Here is a 24,179-nt window from a genome sequence, read left to right on the forward strand (position 1 = left end):
GGCACACCCGACTAATAACGTGCGGGCGAGTTCATGCCGTGGTCGCGGAGGAGCAGGAACATGCGCCTGATTGAGATGTGATTCAGTCATTCGCATCAATGATTCCTGAAGATGAGGAACCTTGTTCTTCGGGAAAAATCGTCGCAGCTCGAGATACCGAAGGTCACAAATAGCGAACGCCGCGAATGGAGAACATGACGGATGACGAGTGGCTCGATGGAAGAGCACGGCAGGCAAAGAAGATAGGACTCGACGTTTCCTAAAATTGGAGCGTTTCGAGCCGACCTGCTACCTGAAGAGGGAACCTGATGACCAGGAATCCGTCTTCAGGAATCTTATCGATTCCGACCAAGTCTCGCTCAACCTCTCTCCGATACGTTCCTCCACCGTATCATTGAAAAAAGTGATCCTTGCAAAGTATCGGATTTTGCTCTGTGCTTCTCGAGCTTCGAATGTAGACCACCCGAATTCGCGAAGTACGAGGTCTGACGCCACTTTGTATCCAGTGATTCCCATCGCCCATTTCCCCGAGGCGACCTGAGCTCTATCGAACAGGGCTGCGACTCGCTTCGATGCTCTCGATTCTAGCAGAGCGTTCGCATTTGTCAGCCTCGGTGTACCCGTGGCCATCGATTGGGTTCGTGTGATTTCGAATCTGTTGAACGTCCACAATACCTGAGCATGAAATCTTTGTAACACATTGTGCCTTCTTCTTCCATATTTGTTCCTGTACAAGGAGGTATTTCTGGACGTTGCATATAGTGATCCCTAAGTATTTATAGTCCTCCTGGAACTCTATATGTTTTCTTTGTATGATCATTTCTCTCGGTACTCCATGCCGACTGGTGCCACTCTTCGCGCGTTCATAATTTTTATCCGTCTCACTGCCTGCTTTTTCAGGACTTTTTATCGGTACTCTACAGGTCATGCTTCTCAGGTTGAGATCTCTCAGCTGAGTCACTTCCCGGTCTTCGTCTACTTTCATGTATTGACATGTTTTTAGCACCATGTCATTGCACAGGAGATAGTCTATGGTTGCATTTTTCCTCGTGAATCGACTGGCGCAAAAGTCGGTCGAGTTCAGGATTGTAGGTCTTTGGTTCTCACAGAGCTCCAACAATCGCCTCCTCCTGGCATTGTTGTAGTCTGCGAAGAGGCGGGTGTGTGCATTGAAGTCTCCGCCAATTATCAGTCCTTTCCCATTGCATTCTGCATCAATGAAATCAGATATTGACTTTAGCTGGTTCCTATTTGAGGCTATTGATGAGTGTGTGCAGTAGATTGGAATCACTACCCACTCTTCCGACCCCTTCTTGAATCCCGCCGCTATCCAGTCATCACCAGCTCCCTTCTGTTCCAGTTCGAGGTGATTGGCCGGCAGATTACCAACGCCATCGGATGCTGATCGCCCCGATGGCCCGCTCTTGTTATTTCCTAGCCACCGGGAACCCTGAATCCTCGGCAGTTTCTCTCTGTTCATAAGCCTAGATTCACTCACCATCAGGATGTCGGCGTGCTCGCTCCGCAGGACTTCTTGTTCAACCACTGCCCATTTACTCTTTTGGATCCGCTCACCATTTAGATTTAAGGTCGCGAGCCTCAGGTCGGGCACAGGAAGTGTTCTTCCGCCACTCCGTGCCCGCCGTCGACGTTGACGTCTAGTGTTAGGAGCACCGGGGTGCTCCTACCGTGCGGATTCGCCTCCGCCCGGTAGGTCCTCCGGTCTCTGTTGTTCTAGTTGCTCCTCCGGCTGCTGTTGTTGTTGCTGTCGTCGAGGCTGTTGTTGTTGTTGTCGCTGCTGCCGTTGTGGTTCTTCTTGCCACGCGGGCCTCTGCCTGGAGTCCCGTCGGGCTCTGAACCCCCTCGGGGCCTCTCTTGAGATCGGTAGGTCTGTCTCGCCTCTTGCCGTCTGTCCTCCGTCGGTTCATACGCCCGCCGAGGACGACTCGTCTGCGGTGATCTATCGCGGCTCCTCGAACGTTTCTGTCCGCCCCGGGCCCTAGATCTCGACCGCGATCTCGATCTGCTTCCTTTGTCGAATCGGACGGCTCTTTCGTCTCGTCCTCCCCTTGGCACCGACTCGTCTCCCCTGGATGTCCCAGGTCGATTTGAGTCTTCCGAGCTTTTACGCGCTTTGGATCTGTACCTTTCAGTGGTCAGCCCCACAGGCGGGAAGTATTAAGCCATATGCTCGAATATGGCTTCATCGGCTTAAGACTGCATTTGTGTCCCGAGCCGCTTCCGCATTTCTCCATACTTTCTTTCGAAATTGGTGGCTCCAGCTCCCGTCCTCTCCTCAATCTCTTGGGGAGAGGAACCGGTTACCTCCCTGAGATGTTGAGTTATTAGGACCTCTAGGTCCTTCACACCTTTGTCGGTCAGACCGTAAAGCTCTGCATTGTCTTTACTTGGCCTGCGTGAAAAATCCTCTGACGGCTTATTTCTTGCAACCAGGATTCGTATCGTTCCCTTGTGCACCGCCTCCGAGTCATACATGGCCTTATTCACGCTAGGGTTGATCCACACAGCGAATCCTGGATCATCGTAATCCACGACAGTGTCTCAATTCGACCCGTCATGGCTTTCAGAAGTCTGAGTGGTCGCAAGATTTCGTCATGCACCCCCAGCACTGTTTGATCTTTGGCCTGCTATCAGACCACACGATATGAGGACGTGGGAATCAGTCGTTTCATACTTTCCCACTATTCTCTTGATCTCCGCGCAAATTTCTTGCGTGGTTCGGGATCGGTGCTCCCTCCATATCGCGTATTTGTCCCCACCAAAGACACTCAGAATGTTGCCCTTGGTTTTCGGACGTTTGACGGCCGCTGAGGTCCGACCTCCTATAAATAATATTGCCGGCGATTTGATCTCTTGGATCATCCTGTTCGGCTTGGATCGCGCGGTCTCCCAGCTGTAGCCTCTGTTGTGCCCCATCTGGCGCGCGATTTAGAATATTATCGGAGCCAAGAAGCAGATCTTCCTGCACGATCTCTCCTCCTCCAGCTTCAAGGCGTTCATTTCATCTAAGAGTTTCGAAACCTCCGATGAATGCCTTTCTCTCTCGGAGTGAAGTCGGTGCTTCAGCGCTCAAATCACGCAGCAGTACCTCCTTTTGTACCTCCGCAGGAAACTCTGTGCTGATCGCATCTTTACACTGCGCGCAGCCCACGGCGATGGTTGTATTTGCTCCACATGGCTTTTGCATCCTTGTGGGTAGTCTGAAGCTCTCTGATTGCGTAGTTTTTTCACCTACTCAATCGGGGCTCTCGTGAGGGTTATGGATTCACCGATCACGCTCGTCATCGAAACCGGTGAGGTGGTGGTGTCACAGTTTTCTTGGTCACTCAGTTTATGCTCTAGCTTGCTAAGTTCACTCAACACACACACGCAATAGTTTTAAGTCACTGACCACCGCTTTTCCAGCTTTTTTTCACGGATGGAACTCACTTCCAGCCTCTGTTGTGGCTTAGCAGACGAGTTGGACCACATTCTTCACCACTCATCGTGATTTCTCCGAATTTTCGGTGCTTTCTGAGAGAGTCGAGGAAGCGAACCTGAGGAGTATGGTTTTCGTCGTTCGCTCGTGCTCTATCGGATTCCTCATCAACGTCATTATTCTCTTCGGAGCCCTCGTCGCCATCTCTGACCTCTTCCAGAACCGTCCAGGATCCTCGCGAGTCTCTCCGCTGTAGCCTCATACGCTCCCCTTCGTCCGCTCTCGGTACACGCTGCCAAGCTCTCGCCTGACCTCCTTTTCTCCCACAGCTCCCTCAGATTGGCCTCGAATTGCTCGTTCACATTGAAATCGAGCGACTGATAGAACCTCGTGAGATCAAGCGCAGAGCGCCGTTCTCGAGCGAGCGGGAAGCTCGTGCTGAAGGCGGCGCTCGGGGCGGGACCTTGCAGAATTCATCAAGAGCAAAGCCATGCTGGGTTCGGTCGCTGAAAATCTTCACTCGTTCACAATCTCATTGATGCAATCGTATGGGAAGACGTCATCTTCCCTTCCGGTTTAACTTCGACAGCAACTTAAGCCTCAGTTTCTCTCCCGACGCCGAGACAGTCTGGACCTCTGTCGACTTTCTCTGCTCGTCGCCAGTCGAATCGATGCGAGCGTTGTCTGCGCCCCCTGGGTGCACTGCCGTGAATCGAACGGAGACTTCCTTCATGATCCCGATCTTCCAAGATTGAATGTTTTGGCTCTCTGCAGCCACAACATCTCTCAAGTCTGTATTTTTTCGGTTTCATATGTCATGCCTCTACTTATACAACGTAGACCCTCCATAGAGAAATCGCTCTAGTTTTGAAAAGATGACCCATCGTCTTTCTCCAAAAATACGAATCGATGGATTTTATCGCCGACGCTCGGCCTCGGGAGATAATTTCTAAGTGCATCTCAACCACCCCTCAACGAGCTGTTCGGGGTTGCTACTCATGTAGGGCAGTTGTTCACGATTGCGTCGAGAAGAGATGGAATGTGAGAATTTGATCCCAGCTCGAGTTCGTAGATTCCACCTCGATTCCCGATGGCCTCGGGGTGAGGCATCCTGGAGTCGACACCGTATCAATGATCTCAGTCGGTTCGAAAAGCCTGTAGCATCGTTTTCTCCCTGATCGGGAAGGATTCACGAAGGGGCATCGCTCACAGCTGTTGCCGCCGGCTTGTCGGGCTTCCCTGGCAGCTGACTTTTTTCCTTCGCTGTCAGTCTCTCCTGCCAGCCGACTTTCTTCCTACCTCCTCTGTCAGTCTCTTCCCTTGCACTCTTCTCAAGAGCTCTGACATAGCCGGATAGCTCACGATGAAAGAAGGACCGATTCTACGCCCGACGAAAGTGGTTCGTCACCAAATCGAGCGACGTCGGGGTCGACCCGAACCCCCCAGCAACAATCCAGATGCGGTACGGCAGCTCACCTCTGAAGATAGATCGAGGCCGGAGGTGTGAAGAGCGTGCCTCCCCACACAGGTCTTCGCCGCCATCCGCATCTCTCAAGAGAGCCGGCCCTTGCGCCCATTTGAGCGAAGTGAATCCGCGAATATTTCCTGTCCTTCAAGGAAAACAGGTTCCGGTCCAGCGCGAATCATGGAGTCTCCCGCGCCGAGTTCGACGCTTGCTTATCCTGGGCCTGAAGATTCAGTAGGAGTCTCCTAAGAATTCACAAGATCTTCATATGAGCCTCTGGGGTATTGAAGACTCGAAGTTCTTCCAATCGAGCAGGGTGCATCCTCTTGACGATTTGCCTTGGAGAGATTCACGTTACGATTCCGAGAATGATCACGAGCCTTGCTTGTTATTCGCGCTAAAACATGGGAAACCACAGCTGCTGATCGTGGAACTTCTCTCGAGTTCGCGCCTCGTGGGCATATGGCCAACGGCTAGGGAAAATATTCGTCTGCGAGTCGCTCTTGAGACCCCATGCCCACAGCGCACATCTTGTTCTGAACCAACGCCCAAGTCTGAAGAAGGATGATGAGGATTAGGCCTCGTCTCTGAAACTACGCTAAAGGGATCATATGCGTCTTAGGAATATGGGTATGCGCTCCTCGTGGGAGCAGCTCTGACTTCACTACTGAATGGCAAGAATCCTGTATGAAGCTGGAACGTCAGATTCGTCCCGGATGCTTACTTAGGGCGACAACACACGCGAGCAACGGGAGCATCACGAATTCTGTGGGAAGTATCTCGCTTGGCACCAGATACGTGGAGGTGGGAACAAAGCTCAGATTGGTTTTTGTAGTCGGGATAGTCCCTTAGGGGAGCTCAAGATGACACCCATAGGGGAAGCTGCGTCCTCTACCTTCTATCGGGAGGTCAAAGAGAAGTCGAAGGTCTTGAAAGTCGAGTACATCGTCGATTCTGGCAGATGTACTAGAATCGACTTCACGATATTCATCCTCAGGATCCACTTCACTTAATGAACTGTAACTCTTTAGATAGAATACGGTCCACGTCCGGCATTTCGTTACAAACCCTAATCATTCTTTGTTTTGCGAGCTACGTACACAGAAAGACGAAGATTATATTAAGTCGATTTATTACTCTTCTTGGTAGTGCGTCGATGCATTTTTTCCTACGGCTCTTATACATTTTCCTCCTACCTTCCCATCAGTCCACCTCCCCCTTTTCGCACTCGCACTTCCTTTTGAGAAGTATAGGGTCGACCCTTTGCGAGCTGCTCCACAAAAAAAAACGTATCGACCCGAGCACTTCACTCGTCTCGTACGACGGCTACAACGGATGGGCGTATCCGCAAGTCGCGGTGATGACGATGATGATACAAGTGGGGGTGAGGGCAGCAAACTCCTGTGAGCTCGCAGCAATGCCTGGAAGCGATTCCACAGTCAGATCCTTGTCTTGGAGTTCAGAGAAATTCGACCAGCTCGTGATGAGGACTTATTTTGTACCCTATGTAAGTCGGTCGCCACTAGACCGATATCGACCTAAAGTCATCGGAGTAGGCAATAATATATGATAGTTGCTACGGCAGCTCACCTCTGAAGATCAAAGCCGAAGGTGTGACAAGCGTGCCTCTTGCACACAGGTCTTCGTCCGAAATTCCCGTTTATGTCACGCACCCACGAGCCAAGAGAGTCGGTTCTCTCGCTTATCTGGCTTGAGCCGAGCAGACTGAACCTCGGGATATTTTTTTGCCGCTCCAGAAAGAGGGATTCTGGTACTGCGGGGATCACGAACTCGCCTATTGTAACCGTAGGCCCGTCGAGTGGCACTTGCTGGTTTTGGACGAGGAGATTCACGTCTACACTTCCTGTAATTAGTGATGTTCAGTGTAATTTGACTGTCTTGCCTTTCCTTGCAGCGGCGAGAGGTAACCGGCGTTCGCTCTCGCTCCTTCTAGAGTTCCGACCCACATGTCGAGCCTCAAGAGCCCCAAGGGGGAATATTGGCCGACTGCGTGAATCGAACCGGGACCTTCCCAACGGTAGCAGCGTCACTACAGCGAGCGACTGAATGCGCCGCACGCGCTGACCATTCGCCTACCGCGTGGGGCGTTCAGCCCTCTGGGGCTCACAGGGGCGTACATGGGATTTTTTCCTCCGGGGGGCCAGCAATGTTGTTTTGGGGCCAGAATGAGGAGGATGATCCCCATAGAGCTCAATGTACGGAGGCGATGTCATGGGGAGAGGGGCATGGCCCCCTCGCCTGCCCCTACACATGCTACTGAAGGCTCATGAATCATGAAGGTTCCCGAAGAAGATGGGGAAGAACATGCCGTCTCCCTACACTGTGGTCACCCTCGAGCTATCAGCAGGAGGATCCCTAGAGAGAGTCCAACCTGGACCGACGATCTCCCGTATTCCGGGGGATTTCTGAGCCGATCTTAAGCTTTGCGCAAAAAATACCGGAAAGGTCTCAGCTCAACAATGAACGCGTGAATCTCTGGGAGGAGCCTCGCTCAAACAACGCGGGAACGGTAGGGAGACCGGGTCCAGAGGAAGCATCCTTCACTGGCTCTACTGGGACCTTCTCCTTGTGGAAAATTAATGACTTCATGCTAACGCTGAATGGCAAGACTCCTGTACAATGAAAGGAAAGTTGGAATCTTTCCGGAGACTTACGGTGAGCGATCACAGAAGCGACCAACAGGAGCATCACGAACGCTGGGGAAAGCATCTTTGAGCAAGACGGAAAACCGGTTTGGAAGATGAGTCCCAAGACGTGAGTGAGGCTCTGATTGAGTCAGAAACCTTTTGTGCGGGTTTCAAGGCAAACTTCGAGGGCGAGAGGAGAGCACCCCTCATCATCTGCAGAGGTCAGTATTTTGAAAACGCCTTGAAGTGCGCCTTCTTCAGTTCGTCCCGCGATGACGAGAATCGTTCCAAGCACTACCACAACGGATAAGAATCTCAGAGTGAGTGTGGTCTCCTGGCGAAGCCGTCGCCTCCGATGGGACCCTTGCGGCAGCATCTGCGACTCAGAAGCGCTCACTCTTCTGCTCTACTTCTTCGAAGGGTGGGGGCTTAATGTATTTCGAATGGAGATTCTTGCGAACTCCAGCAGGGTTGGAACTCGGGCGAGGCACACCCGACTAGCAACCTGTCCGACGTGAATAAAGGGGAAACCCAGACTCGAGCGGGCAAACTCAAGCTCTGAACACACCGGAGCCAGAGTGAGCGCCGCATCATATATATATCAGTGAGTATAAATGTATATATGGAACTCCGCTGCCGATTATTACCCACTGATCCTGAACATGACGAACCTAATTTTTACGATGAGACTTATCGGAAAACAATATCAAATCACGACTGTCGAATATGGCGAACGCCGCGGATGATTCAGATAGGATTTTTCGTTATCTGATGCGACCTATCAGACGCATCAACGCCGTCACCTATCATTCGATGACAAGAGGAAGATAAGGGGTCTCGAGTTTGAGAAGTCAGGGTCCGATCGTTGCGAGTAAGTAGCGAGCTGCATGGGTACTCCTCTTTTATGGCTTTCCCGGCACCAGATGTCGTAATCGAGGCTTGCTCAGGCGGTTCTACTCGATCTGGGTGCCCTTCCCTTCACAATTTCTCCTATTGAAAACGCGTCATCTCGTGGTGCGTCTTACATCCGGCAGGGCTACACTCATTGCCCTCATTCTTTATTTCTGAGCGCGCTTTTTAGGGCGTATTCTCGCCAATTCCAATTTTTTTGCTGCTTCCTCGCATTGTATTGGTATCTGCGCTTTGGATGGCTCGTTCGACGGCTGCGAGGAATAGGCGAGTCCGCAAGTCGCGGTGATGACGATGAGGCGAGTGAGGATGAGGGCACAGAACTTCAATGAGTTCGCAGCGATGCCCGGAACCGGATTCAGGCGATCAGATTGTTTCCTGAGCAGACTCATCGCTTAGAGGCAACAGTATAGAATGTGGGTACTTGCAATGCGGCCACTCACCTTTCAGAATCGAAGTCGAAGGTATGACAAGGGTGCCTCTTCACGGGTCTTCGTACGAAATTCCTGTTTATATCGCACCTACTCGTTATACTCGCACCTACGAGCCAAGAGAGTCGGTTGTTTCGCTTATCATACCTGAGCCGAGAAGACTGATATTTTTTGTCTCTTGAGAGTTATCGTATATTGGCTTACATATCCCTCTTGTGTCTTTATGGTGCCGATATGCACCCAATGTGGGCTTGAACTGCATGTTTCGCTTCCATTCACTGTCCAATTCTTCGCTCACTCTTTCCTTGAGTTCCTTGCGGAATACTTTACACATCGTTCTTCCTAATGCACTTTTCTGTGGTGCGAGATCATCGAGGCTGTAGAGCACCCTCAGTCTTTCCAGTCTCTCTATTACTGTCCCCTTTGTACTGCTGATCCCTAAGGCCGTGAGGGCGAATCGGGGCCATCTAGTTTGGTCCATCTGTTTCACCCTCTCGAAGTACATCACTTTACTGAGGGCCTCTCTGGACTCGAAAGAGCACCGGCCGAGCTCACCAACGAGGAACTTCTTCGCCACGGTAGAGTAAGGTATTCCAAGAGCCCATCTCCCTGCATCTCTTTGCCGGACTTCGATATGATTTCTCAGTCTCTTTGGCATACTTCTTGCTGCGTAGCAATATGACATTCGGGGGACTGCTGTGGCTTTCAAGAGTATTTTGGATATATAAAAACTCCAGAGATATCTCGCACTGAGTCTTTCGATTGCCTTATTTGCCTTTTCGCTCAGCTTCTCCCAATATTCGGTCAAGTAGTCGTATTTGGCTGATAGTTCGATACCGAGGTATTTGCATGATCCTACCTCCGGTATTTCCTTTCCCTGTATTGACCGGTTGTGATTTCGGATGTGGGGCGGTCGTGGTTGCGAGAAAACCAACACCCCGCTCTTCCGGGGATTTAATTTGATGGACATGTTGTCTCCTAATTCCGGAGTTATCTCCAGGAGAGTTTCCATATCCTCGAATTGGTTCGCCATTAGACACAGGTCATCAGCGAATAGAAGTCCGGGGACGGAGGTGAATTTCTGTTCCTGGATATCCCAGAAGTTACCCTTCTTCGCAAATTCGAAACCCAGCTTAGTATCTAGGAGCTCTTCCTCAAGGTCTGAAATGTATAGGTTGAAGAGGTTCGGAGAGAGGGGGAAGCCTTGACGAAGTCCCGTCAGTACAGGTACTTCACTCGAAGCATACTCCCTATGTCTTATGAAGACCGTCGTGTCCATATGTAGGTGTCTCAGGAGCTTGATGAGCGCCGAGTCCATTCTTCTGTTCTCCAGCCCATGTCACAATTTGTCTCGATCAATTCGGCTTTTGTAGCATCGTGGATCACGCATACTAGGCCAGTGTTTTTGGCCCTTGCGAGTTCCATCGCCGATGTGAGGACAAATATGTTGTCTTCGATCCGTCGGTATTTTCTGAAGCCATTCTGCATCTCTGAAAACTGCTCGGTGACTTCGGACCATCGCTGTATGTGTTTCCCCAATATTTTGGTGGAAACTCGGTACAAGACATCTGATATGCAAATGGGCCTATAGTTCGTGATTCCTCCCTTCTTAGAATTCGGCTTTCCGAATTCGAGGGCGACTCTACCTTTCCTCCATCCTGGCGGCACTCTTTGTGTGCCTCATACAGGGCCGCAGAGAGAAATTCTGGGCCCGGGGGAAATTCGGACATTGGCCCCTCTCGATCATGGTCTGTGATCTGTCACTACACGAGTGATGGGACGAATTGGTCAGAGCAGCAGTTTCCTTTCCATACATCTTAGGAAAAGGCGAAGAATTTACAATTATTTCGGGCAAAATTATTCGATTTAAGCCTGAGCTTGGGGCCCTTCCGGAAACTCTGGGCCTGGGGGAAAAGGTCACCGATACCCCCCTTCTCGTCGTGCCTGGCCGCTCAGAATTCTCCGGTTCTTTCCGCCAGCGATCGTATCGTCTCTTGATATCCACCTTCGCGATTTTTCTCAAACCACGAGCTCCTGTTCTCTTGGGAACCGGCATAGTGGTGCACGGATGTTAGGTGGTACCCAACAAAAACTTCCACAGCCGTTCCTAGCACTCGAAGCGTGGATTTCCACGTTCTTATCGACGATCGAGTCGCAGCACACTCCTACTCTTCCGCCTGCTAGCAGACTACGGCAGATTCCGGTACTGCGGGGATCACGAAGTCGCCTATTGTGACCGTAGGCTCGTCCATCGGCGCATGCTGATTTCGCACGAGGAGATTCACGTCCACTCTTCCCGTAATTCATCATGTCGTCATACCGTCCTGAACGGTCAATATCGGCCGACCTCGGGAATCTGACTCGGGACTTCCCCTCTCTGGATCCTGGATGCACGAAGTGCATGAACCGCATAAGACTCGTTTGAGGACAATCCCGGGCATTCTTAGCACAATCTCAAGGATTCTCAGCGCGGAGTCGAATGCCTCTCCCCCTCTTCACCTAATTTCTGATTCCTGCCCAGAATTCGCAGAGCTGTTGCGCATCACGGATGTCTGAATCTCTATTCGCCGCTGTAAATGACCGCTTGTCCGTCCCACGGGAACGGCGTTCTGCATACGGTGAAGACAGAAATTCATCGCCGAGTCGCTTCATGCTAACACTATTCGTAAAGAGTCCTGCATGAGAGCCACCGATAAAAATCTCTCTAGAAACTCACTGTGAGCGATTACGTACGCGAGCAACAGAATCACTACAGATCCTGAGGGAAACATTCTCAAACACGAAGGAACAATCTGAAGTCATCAATTATTGGTGCGCCTGCCACGGGATGTGCACATTGTGTCCGGCAGCGATTGATGTGAATCTTGAGTCATATGGTACCGAGAATTGGCCAACAATGCCCGAGGATTGGCACAGAACATTAGGTCCGGATGAACCCTCTGAGACCTAAGGTCGACAGGCACACGAAGTCCACGCTGAGCCTTGTCGAGCCCTCGGTAAGCTCTATAGCGTTGAAGGTCTAGTATATCCGCCCGAATCGACTTTATAATATTGATCCTCAGGATCGACTTCAATTACCGTAAATATTCTAATTGAAGAGCAGTCTCGAACATACGAGCAGTCTCTGATAGAGGAGCAGGTTTCGAGGGCTCGGAATAAATAGAGGGGCAGCCTCGAACATACGAGCAGTCTCCAATAGACGAGCAGTCTCTAATAGACGGGCAGCCCCCAATAGACGGGCAGTCTCTAATAGACGGGCAGTCTCTAACTGACGAGCGGTTCTCGGCGGAATGGAAAATTCGCGTCTTTTCGAGAGGGAGAGGAACCACTGCAAATGTCATTCCCGTGAACAAGCTCCGCTTCACCGCGCTACGCGCCGACAGCCTAACGTTAAATGCTGGGCGTCGGAGCTAGATGCCTGATGCACACATCGACACAACCAGATTTCTCCGTGGTCAGGAGGAATATTGTGATTTCGAAGGCTGCGTTTAAATACGCCAAGTAAGAATGAAATGCAATGTCGCTCACAACCTCACAAGCTAAGCAGGCGTTCTCTTCCTCTGTCGCGCATATCAATACCCTGCTATAGGGGCGGTAAGAATGGATCGCGGCTCTAACTAAGTGTCGACTCTGACGTTCAGTTTCGGATACTCTGGCAATCTCCAATAGACGAGCAGTCTCTTGTAGAGACCCTGGCCATCTCTGATAGACGAGCAGTCTCTAATACAGAGGCAGGTTTTCGGGGGCTCTGAGAAAATAGAGGGGCAGCCTCGAACATACGAGCAGTCTCTAACAAACGGGCAGGTTTTGGAAGCTCGGAAAATAGACGAGCATGCTCTTCAATTAGAATATTTACGGTAAGTGAATCTTAGCCTTGTCATAGGTTCCGCGTCCGGCAGAGCGATACAAACTCTGATCATTAATTCTTTCGTGAGGTACGCACTCAAAAATCAGAAAGACGAAGATTATATTAATTAAATTTATTACGAATCGACCCGAGCACTTCACTCATCCCGTACGACGTCCACGACGGGTGAGCGTATGCTCAAGTCGCGGTGATGACGATGATGCAGATGGGGATGAGGGCAGCAAACTCCAGTGAGTTCGCAGCAATGCCTGAAATCGAGCTTACGGTCAGATCGTGCTATTCTAAGACTCCAGATACCCGAATAGCTCATGATGAGGAAATTAGTTTGTTTCCGACGAGACTTGGCCGCGTCGATGACGCTCGATTCATCTTATATCTCGGCAATATTCCGGTTGCAATACGACAGCTCACCTTCGTAGATCGAAGCCGAAGGTGTGACAGGCTTGCCTCCTGCACACAGGTCTGCGGCCGAAATTCCCGTTCAAATCTCGAACCCACGATTCCAGAGAGTCGGTTCTCTCGCTGATTTGGCTCGAGCTGAGCAGACTGAATCTTGGGATATATTTCTTTCTTTCAAGGAAAACAGCTTCCGGTACCGTGGGGATCTCAAAGTCTTCTATTGTCACCACTGGTCTCTCGACCGGGAGGGCCAAGTTCGTCACGTGCTGATTCTGGACGTGGAGGTTCACGTCGACTCTTCCTGTAATACATCATGACGTCATACGACCACTTTTTTCCGCGGCTGCGTCCACTATTGCATGCTCTCGAACCCCAACCTCGAGGACCGAACCCGAAAGGGGCCCGCTCGAGGGTCATACGACCATCATGGTGACTCGCGATTCGCCAAGTCGGGCCGGGTCGATGGACGCGACAAATACCAAAGGACCGAGGGCGGTATGTTCCATCCAATGATGGTAACCTACAGGTAACCTACACTCGAGGCACCTGAGAAGGTCTCAGGTGCCTCATGATCGAGGAAAGCCCCGGAACGAACACCGCCCCGAGCACGCAGGAGTAGTGGAGAGAGCTTTCTGCGGCGAAAAATGAGCATTCAGCGGCATGCTTCACTGGCTCTACTAGGCATGCACTTTTAGTGTAAACGCTTTGGGTTGAACGTCTCCGCTCAATGTCGAGAATCCTTTTTGTAGGCGGTAGGTTAGATTGTTGGTGAATACTCACGGTGAGCGAATACCGAAGCGACAAACAGGACCATCATTAATCCGAAGGTAAGCATCTTCAAGCAAGACGGAGAACAGTCTTGAGGGATAAGTCCGAAGGCGTGAGTGGTGCTCTGATGGAGTCTGCAATTTTTGTTGCGGTACTCTGAGCAAACCTCGAGGGCGAGAGGAGAACACCCCTCGTAATCTGCTGAGGCTAGTGTGCAGAGAACGAGTCGCCCTGCTCTTTCTTTCTTCTCTTCTGAGATGACGCGGACCATTCCGAGCACTGCCTCGCCGGATAAGGATCTTAGGCTGAGTGCTCTCAGTGTGCTCTCCTGGCGAAGTCATCGCCGTCGATGGGGCTCTCGCGGCAACGCCGTTCAGTTAGAAGAGCTGACTCTTCGGGTCTACTTCTCCGAATAGTGGGGGCTTGATGTGTTTCGAATGGAGATTCTTGCGAACTCGAGCTGGGTTCCAGCAGGGCTGACTGCAAAGTCAAGCGGGGTGCACCCGACTGACAACATGTAAGTACAAGGCGATTGACGGAGAAACCAGGCCTCGCGCGGGCTGACTCAAAAGCCGCCGTTCCTTCATGCAATCTCGAAACAGAAGCTTCTCGGCACGTTCTGATCATATCGAATGATTGAGAGACATCACCGTTCGCACCGTCGACAAACACTTCTGCCGGCGCGCATCGCAACTTGACCGCTATCGTCAGTGGGTGGGATCGAATCGATGAGGGAAGACATCAGAAATACTCCTATTCTCGTGCGGCCGAAGGAAGGGCCTAGGTTTCGAGGAAACCAAAACCGCATAAACAAACAGCAGCCAATTACCATCACTAGATCCAAGCGCGTTACCACTCATTCTTAGATGGGAGCTCTTGCGTGCATCCGAAAACTGGGTCCCTCTCTGGCCGCATCGATGGCTTCTGAGGAACATCTGGACAGCCCCATCCTCGACACAGTCGCAATCTTCGCCGTTTTCATCCCATTCGACAATCCAGATTTTTCGATCGGAGTTCCGATGAGTATGGGGATCTAAGTTCCTCGAATGGAGAATCTCCAATGGGCGCACAGTGGAGGCAAACGCTCCGTCCGGGCTCGACGGGCGTCTCCGCTCTTGCGGGAGACCGGGAGAGAATTTTAATGGAAACACAAACCGGATTTCGAGGATTCCTACACTCGGATCTTACGATTAGGTAGCTCAATCGTCCCCACAACACCCTCGGCATCGAGCTCCGGGATTCTCATGATCCTTCCCCCATTCGAATGAAGCCCTCCAGTTTTTCGGTCCGCCCGAGAACCGTAATCATGTCGAGGGCTGATAAACCGAGAGCTCAGACGGGCTCTACTGAAGGAGTGAATTCGTGCAACCCATATAGCTGAGGTACGGCTGATGATTTCCCAAAATATCAAACCGATCTTGACATATGTACACAACTCGGAGCATCGTAAACGGTTTGAGGCACTCTCAATACTTTCGTCTAATTACAAAGCGGATTCTGGCTCATGCTGACTCGGCGATATGAGCGATTCCGCTGAAACCTATGACTGATCCCGCCAAACATGGGAGTCCGATGCTCCGTATAGGATAAGGAAAACTTTTTAAATCCGGTATCAACATGCGATTAATTTATTTTGTAGGTCAATCCCTGTGTGCCAGCGTCTTACTGCTTGTATATTTACACGTGGGAAAAAAATCTGATAGGTAATTTGCCACTCCGTTCACAGGTCAGTCAATCGCAGAAATACGCCGACACTCAGCGAAATCCACAGCCTAGTTTCAGTTCCAGTCAATCATAAACCATCCGAAGTCAGAATCAGTTAATGCATCCCCTCGACCGGACCCTACCCAGCTCTGCACTGATATAACAACCATGGATCAGACCTAAGTCAGTGTATTAAAATTGTTTTCTTCATTTCCCTAGCCATCCCCTTAATTACTCTCTCTCCGGTCAATTATCTCACATATTTCAGCGTTCATTTTGTTTTGTATGTCTCAATTCTTCCGTGGATTGTTTATCTCCTTCAGGACTCTCCGACGGATAGAATCAGTTGCATTCGCTCAAAGCACCATCGTATCCTTGGATCGTCATTCTCATCTAGAATCATAAAGGGACCCGAACCGGGTGAACCACCTGAGTCAATTTCTTGTCACTCATGACATGATACTTTCTCCGTGCTACGAGAATTCGTCTCGCGGCTCAACGTATCAATAGTCACGAACGATAACCCTCATTATTGTCGTCATTCGCTGTACATCGAATACATTCTAAATATAATCATCCTCGTTTCCTCCTCCATAACAGTAGGTATAGTAGGCTAATATTGTAGATCGAGTTTCAGACAATTATAAGATAACCTCTTTGTCGCTGCGTGGACCTCGGGAGATATACGCATGTGGCCCAGCCGGCATCCATAAGGAAAAAATTCTCTCACCGCTCTCATTGGAGTCGTGGAAGCGCAGATCGACCTCAATCACGGTGAGAATTTGACTACGTAGTATAGATTGATAGATAAACGGATACTTGGAACGGTAGATAGGTGGACTCTTGGGTAGTAGACAGATCCCTTCCAGGAATAGCAATAGATTTTCCAAAATCACAACTCACTTACGATTGAGAGCACGAGTATCCCTTCTCCGGAGAGAAACTCGTTTCGGTCAGTTCACAAGAGGAAACAACTCGAATAACGAGTTTTGTTTCAAAGTCTCATCTTCCGTCTAATAAATCTGTATGTATGTTTACTTGCAGTTCGAACAACCATGGTGATTATTGATCATATATACCGTCTTCCCTCCGTTTCGCTCTATTGTGACTCTCAGCAGTGAAATTCCTACCCTCAAAATTCCTGCTCCAGCATTCTCTTCACCCACAACCAGCGCTCTATGGAGATGTGTGACGGCGCGCTGTCCAATCAACGTCGTCTATCGCTGCAGTTTGGCACAGCGTGACCTAAAGCCGCAAATGGATTCGGTAGAGATTCGTTCACTAAGCATCGCTCAGACTGGCTCTCGATCCTAAAGTAGCTGAGCCGCGACGGCCGCTATTTTGGTTTAGGGGTTCGACGTAGCGGAGAATACACTTGTTATCAGATGCTTCCTGCTCCCGTGTCCGTTCCATGCGTAGAGTAGGTTTCTACGATCGCCAGTATCGCCCTCATCTTTCTGCACGGAGAACTACGCGGCCTCTGGCTCAGGGCGGCTTACAAGGTCTCGCTAGTCTCGTTATCGTCGTTTGCAGTCTCGATCCATCGCTTCTGCACTTCCCGCCTCCGATCCGCTCGCTCGAGTGAATAAAGGCCATAGGTCTATATGTGGTTGCCTTTTCCGAGCTGCAATGGAGGGAGGTCGTTCGATTCGCCATCTTCCCGACGGCTGACGTCGGAATCTCCCGCTGCTGTCTGACCTGCGCCTACTCGAGCAGGTTTGCTAGTGAAGCTTGTCGGTCAGGCCCTGGGCCGAATCTCTACCACGGGATCGAGACTCCAGGGTCCGGACTCCATTACAGTGGATTCCGTAGGCTCGACTTCGTGAACGAGCTCGGGTGATACTCGTTCTGTCTGCGCACGAAATGCAGCAACTACCGAGACTCGCCTAAGTAGGGTTCACCTTAAATCTAGCCGTCTTCCGGTGTTTCTAGTCGGCGTGAATTATTTCGCACAAGCTCCTTCTTATATAGTCGAACGATCCATTGGCCGATCGCTCAATCAAACAGCTAGGCTAGCCTAGAGCACTATATTGGCTCCGATCAAGCTCAGTCTTCCATCCTGGCAATGGGTGCAGCTGGATCATTGGTTTCCTCGGGCTCCTCGACAGCTACGCTGATATAGTCTTGCTGTCGGGTCACCTGAAGCGTGTGGTGTTTAGGGGTGGCGTTCCTTGAATCTGGATCGTCACGCTTCCGTCGAGCTTTCTTGCTTTGCTGGTGCTTTGGAGCGGTGATCTCGGTTTCGTTGTCTTTTGAACGGACGCCTGGAGAGAGACACCATCGAGAATTTAGACAGCGTCGCGTTTCCGGGGGGCTAGCGGGCAATGGAGGTCGTATAAGCGACTGTGGTTTCCACTTCATGCCGGTCGACTGTTTTCCCAGCGCAAACGTCGTCGCTAATGCATCTGTTAGTGACGGCCGTGGCCCTTGCCTCTGCTATCGCGGCGAGTGGCTGAGGGTATTGGAGCGTCTCTCGTAAGAGCTTCGCGCCCTGCGAGGGTGTTTCCGATATGTTTCGCCTTCTGCAGAAGCCGAGCATACAAAGAAGGTATACCGGCGCAAACACGAAGCGACCGAGCTACTTCGGGCAATCGCGTCTCCGAAGCCTGATATGAAAATGTTTCCGCGTTTGACGCCTGCCAGAACAAACTTTGACAGTGCCCCGGCTGAGCGACGAGAATGATGTGCCCCGGAGAGCGACCCGCAGCTTCGAGTCGAAGGATGTGGGGAGGCGAGGGGAATATCGATACGAACATCAGCGGCATCCCTTGGAGGATGTGGAGAGAGTCGGAGCATGAGACGAGGAAATTAACTCACCCGGCACTGCCAGATTGTAGAGCGAATCGTTGGAGCCTAGCAAACGGTGTCGACGTATGGGGGCACGGCGTGGCTCCTCTGGGGTGATGACCACTTTCAAGAAGCAAAGAAAAGCTCCCAGAACGATGGAGAGCAGTCCGATAGTTCGTGTGGTGTTTACCTGAGTCCCCACTCCGATGAAGAGGAGGAAAAGGCCTGTTCAGAGGACGAGATGGGATGAGATGGAAGAACGAAATCATATTAGGGCTCTATGACGCTTTGATATGACTTGGTCGCGAACGGTAGGGGCAAGTTCCGCTTTGGGTGATTGATGAAAGGATAAGGTCGGGAGAGTGGACTGCAAAAGTTCCTGCTTCAATAATTGAGGATAGTGCCTTATCAGGGAATTCGCCATCGGCGAGACCTGAGGTGGACAACGCTCGCGCTGACACCTGACACAAAGTCCGGCTACATCATGTCAGCCGAGGTGAATCATAGGTCACGTCTAATTGAATCGTGACCGACAGGGAAAAACTTCGCCCAGCATGCAACGAGAACCTGAATTTGAAGTTTTTGGAAGTGCCTCGTCAGAGCCCCACCCACGCACGGTATATAGGAACAAATTATTCAAGCAGGATCCTAGTTGGTGAGCAGCCGCTTTTCATGCGCAACTGGGAGGTGGAGCGATCATGCTAATATCGGACGGAGCCGCGTGACGATGAAAGACCTAATATATGCAGAACATACCCGTTACGAGGCAGAGGGTGCCGCAGTACATGAACAGCTTCTCTCTCTGTTCCTGCTCCGTGGACTTGAACCTGGAAAATGCATGATGCACTTGACCATCTTGGTCTCCTTCGCCTGATCGCAGGCCGGCTCGTTGCCCTGCACTACGGAACCTTGAAGGCCCCTCGACCGCTTCAGTCGGCCTGAACAAACTGCCGCGGGTTCATGGGCCAGGGTGAGCTCGTTCAAAACTTCCATTCACCGACTGCTTACTGCCCATGAATTCATGCCCCACGCAGCGAATAAATTTTCGCGAGGTCTGGGCAGCCTCAATTCGATGTACATATAAATACAGGGCATTGCGGTTCGTTTTGGCGGAGAAAAAATTGAATTCGTGTCGAGCGCGGACGCCAGAGCGTCCTCTGACAATGGGAGTCCTCCCCCCGATCGAACGCGGCCGGCGCTCCGCTGTCGAGGAGAGCTCTTCTTGGAAGCGTCATGAGGAGCAAAACAAGACGGGCCATTCATTGCCCGAGTCAAAATAACTCACCTCACCATACGTTGAGGAATATCAATTGTTGACACTGATAGAGCCCTGCTGGGCTTGCCTTGGGCGTCTTTGGTCTGGCCGCCAAATGAAGCAGCGGAACTGGCCCTGTTGAGGCCGGGTTTGCTCCGCTTCTTTTCGCGGCGCAGAGCCACTGCGGGCATTGCCGAAATCATGGTGTGGCTTTCGTTCTCAAAATTTCCCTTCGAGTCAACGAACGTATAGAATTCGTTTTCCCGGAAAAACGTGGAGTGTTTTTTTTCCGTAGTCGGTGAAGAAGTCAGCGAATTATTTTTTCGTCCTCGCTACGGTGTTCTAGAAGAACCCTCTGTTCTTCCGCGTTCAGCTTGCTCTAATTAAAGCTTCCCCGGAACTTGGAGATCAGTGCGGCTTATTTTCCGGGGTTGGGGGAAGCACTGAGCTCGTAACGGTTCGATGGATCACTTTCGTTGCGTGGCTGTGTCTGATGCCTCAGCAAGCCTATGATTCGTGTTGTGCAGGAAAACCCGGTCAGTCCAATCTCTTTGTGTGATGATATGAACCTGAAAGGGAAATTTTATTATTCGTGCGCATTCGATTGTTTTACGAGGGACTTCTCTCCCGTCTGGAGCCTGAGTCCCCCGAGCGAGTCTCTCCCGCTCTTCGCTCGTTCGTTCCTCTCCCTCGAATTCATGACAAAGCCGAAACCGGGCATCACACCCATGGTAATGGAACGGCCTATTCAGCGGAACGAAGGAATTCCAAGAGGGCTATTCCGGGCATTATGAGCGAATACGGGACAAGCGACTGGAATCTTTTCCGCCGGGTGCCTCGTTCGGTTGCTGGCTGGCGGGCTGGCTCGATGCCCCGCAGCTCCGGGAGCCGACTCTTGTCTGGCGCGGAAAGTCCCACGTTCCTTACCGCGGGCGACACGGCATCGACCGCTTCCCAATGACGACTGTCGTCGCTACTCTCCGAATCGCGGAAGATAATGAACACCGAACGCAAAACACAGAATGGGAATCCATTCAACTAGCCGTCAGCCTCCAGCGATGGAGCTCCGGCTCGCTCCCTCTGGCGACGGATGCGGTGGAGCCCCGCAATTGTGAACGACGAGTGAGTTCTCCTCTTCTCCGAAATTCCCTCAGCCACCCTGTGGTTGTTCCTCGTCCACGGCGCCGGTAAGTATATTTATCTCGGGGCAATATCATCATCATGATGGGCTTCGCGTAATCGCGACCGGCGCTAGAGTGCCACTCAGGGCTAAACCATGTGGAAAAACAAGTGGATGAGAGCTTTCGATGACTGCTGCCACACACTGCCACCGACTATCACGAGTCATATATATCGCATATCAGCTTACGTAGAGCGACGCGACGCCTGTCTGGGATGAGGTTCCCGGTCCTCGGAACCTACCGCATTCCGTTCCTATTTTCTCCGCTCTCCCGCGAGCTCTCGAGGACGTCCTCATCTCTCATCGTTTCCACCGTCTGAGTTTCGAACCTCGAGCCCGAGCCCCATGGACCACGTCTCCTTCGCACCGCCGCGCCGGAGTCTCGAGGGAGCAACTCGAGTCAGCCGTCAGGTGCTAGCTTATGATTCCGGCCGGGATGTTACGCTCTCTGAGTTTCACGGCGGCGGTGGCGGCAAGACGGAAGGACGTTCCCGTCTTCGGAGAGAAGCGACTGACTCAAAAGGAAATGATGTCTTAGTTAGTCGAAATGGATCCATGTTCCCGACCGACTGCTCCAGCGCCGGAGGGGATCCCAACATTCGAACAAAACGGTCCCTTCCAATTTGAGCAAACGCGAGACAGCGGGTCGTCGATGGAGCTATTCCTGGCGTTCGGTGCGGATGACTAAGCCAATCTAGCACTCCTAACTCGGATTTCTTCGATTCGCCGTTCAGGAGAAAGAGTGCCACGCAGCGATTTTCTTTCCAGACGCTCACCGACTCAGAGAAGTCTCGAAGAGAGGAGGGGCCTGTGGTGACGCCTGTTTCTCGTGGATCCACGGTACGTAATTGGCACGGCGGATCGCTCACCGTAACCAGCCCAATTAGCGGTGTATTGTCCTTCGATGGGAGGGCTTTATCCTCCTGGACGATTCGAGGTCGAACGGCGTCCTTCATATCCTTTCGCACCGAATCCAAGCCCATGGCTACTCTCATCAACGGCGCTCCTGCGTCAGTAGGGGCTTCACCCAGCCCTTCTTCCAATTAAATCACTGGACGGAGGATGCTTCTCCGCGTTTATTCGTCGCTGCCCTCGCACGCGAACTTCGCCCTCGCGAATTTTGAGAGGTTCGTCCAGGCTTCCGACGGCTCCGGCCGTAGAAAGAGATACATACGGCGTAAGCTCTATTAACGAGCTTGACGCTTTCTACGGGGCTGTTCGCCGGGCGAAAAATTCGTCATCCGAAGCGTTCGCCATCCGGATTTCGTTTCGGCTCAATATTTCAGATTCCGCCTACCGGGAGGGAAGTGCTCCAAGAGAGAAGACAAAATCTGTTCGCTGATAGCTACATGGCTCCGAGGCGAATTTTCTTCAGAAAGAAAACTCAATACCTGAGATATTCGTTGAAGGCGGCAATCGCTTAAGGATGTCTCATAGTACTCGACGCCTCATGGAGTAGAGAGCTTCATGTAAAGACAGGCTCTTCCTTCTGTCGAACGATGCTCTGATCTGGTGCCGATGACCGTCGATAACTTCCGGAATTATCCTCCAGTATGGACGTGGGTTTCTCGGCGTTCTCTTCCCAGGACTCCGAGGCGATTCAATCGGAGCGGCCCTCCTAAATCCGAGTATGTAGAAGTGATCGGTGATCACGGCATCGGATGCGACTCCATAAAAGTGCACTTCCGCGTCGGTTGTTGTTTTTGTGGGACGTCGGAAGTCCGATGGCATCAAGGCGAGGAACAAAGTCAATCGACGGTCGATTTTATTGCCATGAATCTCTCAGCCGCCTCCGCTGCCTCCGGCCATATACTCCCGCTGACTTGTCGGCTCCGCAAAGACTGCTTCGTCCTTGGAAAAGTGACTGAGGCAAGAAAACGGAGAAGAATGATGGCCATCGGTGCCAATCTCTGCTTTGATCGAAATGTCCGAGCCAGCTCAGCGATTCGACTGCGCCGGATTTCTCTCTCCGGTCGAGGAGAACTACCCCACGCCGAATTCTATTCCCGGTTTTCATCTGCCGTCGAGCGCGGAAAATCGGGCCTCCGAGGCGAGTCCGAGCTCTGAATCCGAGGGAAACGAGAACGGATTCTCGGATTCCGCGAGAGGATCTCGGTATGTGCCCGAGGGGATAGCGACCGCAGGGGAATGTCTTCTATCGATAAATAAAACACTGCGACCCTCCGTTCGAGAAGCTTCCTGTTTGTGCTGTCGACAGAAGCTCTCATTTCGTTTTGTGTCTGTGACCAATCCGACTGAGAGCTTCGCTACCACCGCTGGAGTCGACAGAGCGAAGGTATGGACCGAGGGAGTACTGCCAGGAATGACTATCGCTCTGTCGAAGCAGTGCTCGACAGGACCTCTATTCGGATTTCGGGGCTCACATTCCTTCCTTTGTTGATCGAACAATTCTGAAGAGGAATCGCGAAATGGATTGATTCCACATCGATGGAAAATGAGGGATAGAAATGACGAACTTTCAAATAGACTGAGGCTGCTGCTGCTCCCGTCGTCCTCCGGCTCCACAGCAGGCTAAAAAAGGCTCTGTCAAGTCCTTGTCGTCCATTTCCGTTGTCGTGTCGGAAGGCCGTTATCGAGCAGTGGAAAGACGTTCACCTCCTTACGCCCACCTGTGCGTTTCTCAGAACCTTCCCTCAGAAGCTACAGGTGATAAGCCCTTTCACCCATGCGAGTTACTCCTATACGGGCCGGCGGGATCCGTTTCGCTTCCTCTTCCAGCGTTTGGACCGATTGCACTTTACTTATGCTGTTCGGTCCTAGAACATCTGTTTACTCCCGAGCGTGTCGTGTCTTTCTCGAGTCCAGACGGGCCTCAACTCCGTTCCGAATCCAATGAGACTCAAGCGACAGGGGCACGAACGGGAAGAGTACACAGATGGTCCCGAGAGTTCGTGAAAGTAGAATCGATCAAAATTTACCCCACGAAACAACGTTATCGGTAATTACCTATCCGCGGATAAAGGTTCGGCTCGAAAACACGTACCTGCGGTAGGAGGACTTCGGGTATTCGTTTGTTTGTTTCTCTCTATGTATGAGTGTACTTAGGAGAGCTGCTATCACAGGGAGCTCAGGAGCTCGAGATATGTCGTAGCCTCTCTTTCGGAGAGGATTCACAACCTTCAGTCACTTTGGCGTTGCACGTCGGAGCGTGATTCCGATTCTTTCCCTAGGCTGAGAGTGGTGAACGGTGCTCGTCTAGTCGGCGTGGTTTCTTCCATCGGCCGTTTTTGTGATCTCTGAACTTATCGTCGGAGTCGTCGTCGCTATCATAATCGCCACCGGCGAACTTGTTCCGGATCCTTCGT

General features: G+C 51.5%; 3 protein-coding genes across 3 annotated transcripts; all 3 read right to left on the reverse strand.

The window, feature by feature from the left end:
* Positions 1 to 6,155: 6,155 nt before the first annotated feature.
* On the reverse strand, positions 6,156 to 7,691 carry LOC100907942 (uncharacterized). The gene is made up of 3 exons (XM_003743628.1): positions 7,580 to 7,691; positions 6,495 to 6,768; positions 6,156 to 6,325 (listed from the first exon to the last, which is right to left on the reverse strand). Exons 1-3 carry the CDS (start codon positions 7,632 to 7,634, stop codon positions 6,211 to 6,213), a joined length of 444 nt encoding a protein of 147 aa, XP_003743676.1. The 5' UTR covers positions 7,635 to 7,691; the 3' UTR covers positions 6,156 to 6,210.
* A 5,195-nt stretch (positions 7,692 to 12,886) lies between these two features.
* On the reverse strand, positions 12,887 to 14,042 carry LOC100908083 (uncharacterized). The gene is made up of 3 exons (XM_003743629.1): positions 13,940 to 14,042; positions 13,172 to 13,460; positions 12,887 to 13,008 (listed from the first exon to the last, which is right to left on the reverse strand). The coding sequence occupies exons 1-3, from the start codon at positions 13,992 to 13,994 to the stop codon at positions 12,897 to 12,899; spliced, it is 456 nt and encodes a 151-aa protein (XP_003743677.1). The 5' UTR covers positions 13,995 to 14,042; the 3' UTR covers positions 12,887 to 12,896.
* A 3,635-nt stretch (positions 14,043 to 17,677) lies between these two features.
* LOC108864302 (uncharacterized) lies at positions 17,678 to 19,876 on the reverse strand. Its single transcript, XM_018639652.1, has 4 exons — positions 19,704 to 19,876; positions 19,175 to 19,245; positions 18,449 to 18,643; positions 17,678 to 17,895 (listed from the first exon to the last, which is right to left on the reverse strand). Exons 1-4 carry the CDS (start codon positions 19,874 to 19,876, stop codon positions 17,678 to 17,680), a joined length of 657 nt encoding a protein of 218 aa, XP_018495168.1.
* Between the last annotated feature and the right edge of the window lie 4,303 nt (positions 19,877 to 24,179).

This window comes from Galendromus occidentalis, unplaced genomic scaffold (assembly GCF_000255335.2).
Source record: "Galendromus occidentalis unplaced genomic scaffold, Mocc_1.1 scf7180000077450, whole genome shotgun sequence".
Lineage (NCBI taxonomy): Eukaryota > Metazoa > Arthropoda > Arachnida > Mesostigmata > Phytoseiidae > Galendromus > Galendromus occidentalis.

Excerpts from the sequence above, each read along its gene's own strand:
- LOC108864302 (XM_018639652.1), bottom strand. The coding sequence starts at position 19,876 with ATGATTTCGGCAATGCCCGCAGTGGCTCTGCGCCGCGAAAAGAAGCGG. Across the intron at positions 18,644-19,174 it reads CACCCTCTGCCTCGTAACGG|GCCTTTTCCTCCTCTTCATC; the intron begins GTATGTTCTGCA and ends TCCTCTGAACAG. Across the intron at positions 17,896-18,448 it reads CTACAATCTGGCAGTGCCGG|GCGTCCGTTCAAAAGACAAC; the intron begins GTGAGTTAATTT and ends GTCTCTCTCCAG.
- LOC100907942 (XM_003743628.1), bottom strand. The coding sequence starts at position 7,634 with ATGCTTTCCCCAGCGTTCGTGATGCTCCTGTTGGTCGCTTCTGTGATC. Across the intron at positions 6,769-7,579 it reads CGCTTCTGTGATCGCTCACC|GAAGTGTAGACGTGAATCTC; the intron begins GTAAGTCTCCGG and ends CACTAATTACAG. Across the intron at positions 6,326-6,494 it reads TTCGGCTTTGATCTTCAGAG|GCATTGCTGCGAGCTCACAG; the intron begins GTGAGCTGCCGT and ends AATCGCTTCCAG.
- LOC100908083 (XM_003743629.1), bottom strand. The coding sequence starts at position 13,994 with ATGCTTACCTTCGGATTAATGATGGTCCTGTTTGTCGCTTCGGTATTC. Across the intron at positions 13,461-13,939 it reads CGCTTCGGTATTCGCTCACC|GAAGAGTCGACGTGAACCTC; the intron begins GTGAGTATTCAC and ends GATGTATTACAG. Across the intron at positions 13,009-13,171 it reads TTCGGCTTCGATCTACGAAG|GCATTGCTGCGAACTCACTG; the intron begins GTGAGCTGTCGT and ends GCTCGATTTCAG.